The sequence below is a fragment of the Trichechus manatus genome, unplaced genomic scaffold, assembly GCF_000243295.1.
Source record: "Trichechus manatus latirostris isolate Lorelei unplaced genomic scaffold, TriManLat1.0 scaffold00103, whole genome shotgun sequence".
NCBI classification, from domain to species: domain Eukaryota; kingdom Metazoa; phylum Chordata; class Mammalia; order Sirenia; family Trichechidae; genus Trichechus; species Trichechus manatus.
The window spans coordinates 56,759-58,465 of record NW_004444039.1 but is presented as its reverse complement, the minus strand read 5'-3'; the positions used below and the strand labels follow the sequence as shown (position 1 = coordinate 58,465).

Sequence of the window (1,707 nt, the reverse complement as noted above, 5' to 3'; positions counted from 1 at the left end):
TACATAGATCAAACATAATTTGATCTTGTGCAGACAAAAAAATGTGTGAAATAAATTGGTTAAGTTACAACTATAACTTCATATTCTGAGTCTCTCTCTTCTGCATCACTTTTCAAACCACAGTCATCGATGTCTGCCTTCTTCCACACCACAGTGCCGTCTGTGTGATCCAGAGCACTGGGGACGCAGCAGTTCTGAGGCGAGTGCTCTACCACCATCTTCTGTTTAACAGCAGCAGGAAGTACTGGATGAAATGATGTCTGATGCCTTAGTGACAGTCCTGCTCGACGTACAAATCGGTCACACCAGCCTCTCGTTGCTTTGAATTTGGTTTCATCTATTCCGAGGGTTTTGGCAACTTCTCCTGCCTTCAGCTGCATCGCTTGGCGTGTGATAGGCAATCCTTTTGCACGTGTCTCACGGACAAAACGTAGTACAGCTTCGTCTACTTGTGGGTATCTTCCTTTCTTAGGTCCTGTGAAGCACTTTGTTGTTGCTTTGCAAGAAAATATGGAACTGCGGTCATTCCTCCAACGACGGATATTTGCTTCACTAATATCAAACGTACGCCCCGCTGCTCTGTTTCCATGCTTTTCTGCAAACACAATAACTTTTCTTTTCAATGCTGAATCATAGTGTAATCTTTTTAAAGACATTTTTAAATGCCAATTAAACCTGACACGTCTGATACCAGCAACGCACAAGTCAGTTAAAACGATGACACTGTGAGAAGCTACAACCAAGTCCACACGTGCACGGGCCAGGATAATTACATTATGACTATGGCCAGGTTGACAGCAGTTGTAAGATGCACCCTGATTTCACACAAGTTAAAATGTGAAGAAAAACACACACTTTAGAATAAAATATGGGGTGTCAAAAGCCTGTAATGTTTACCAGATTTGCACCAGTGCTAGAAAATAAGCCCAAGAACCAAGGAATACATATATAAGTAGAAAGCTAGTAAAGCTAAAGATTATTTTAAAATGATATGGTCCAATTTGGTTTTAATTCCCTTTATTTTTATATGGCTTACATGTAAATCTTTTTTTTTTTTTTAATTGGACTTAAGGTCCAAACACAAATGTTCTTCACTCTTTTAGCAAATTTTAAAATCCAGTCACTAAAGACAGAGGCTCCCAGTGGCCTTTCATCATCCGCGAGTAAACGACGCTGTCTGGGGTCAGTGACCTTCGTCGGCAGGTGCCCTCCTCTGGCGAGCAGATCTGATCCTGTGTGGAGAGGATGAAATGTCTTCTTCCGTCTCTGATCCTGAAGGTTCATGGTCTCCCTCCTGGGATCCTGTGTCTCCCACCAGTTCCCGCAGAAACTTGAATTTAGATAAGAAAAGATGCCATACAAAATACCAGCCTAGAGAGAGACAAAAACATTAAGAAAAATTATTACACACAATGTTAGTGATCCAGAACATACAAGTTAATTGGGATAAGGGGTTGTGTTGCAAAACAGTATATATAATATAAATAGATAGATATGTGATTAAAATATACATTTAACAAATATTTATTAAGCATGTACTATGTGCAAGGTATCAGGATAAACTCTAAGATCATACAGTGGTGGCAAAAACAGTTTCTGCTCTTGTGGAACTTAGAATTCAAATTTGGTCCATCTACTAAAATTGTAATGATTATGGTACCCCAAGTGAAAGTGTTTATTATATTAAAATCAATTTGCTGAGAGCAT

General features: G+C 39.4%; 1 protein-coding gene across 1 annotated transcript; it reads right to left on the bottom strand.

Moving 5' to 3' along the window:
• Positions 1 to 1,043: 1,043 nt before the first annotated feature.
• Positions 1,044 to 1,375, bottom strand: SMIM13 (small integral membrane protein 13; the record flags this gene model as incomplete). Its single annotated transcript, XM_023737490.1, has 1 exon — positions 1,044 to 1,375. A coding segment is annotated over one exon (192 nt), but the record flags the coding sequence as incomplete, so codon positions are not given.
• Positions 1,376 to 1,707: the final 332 nt, after the last annotated feature.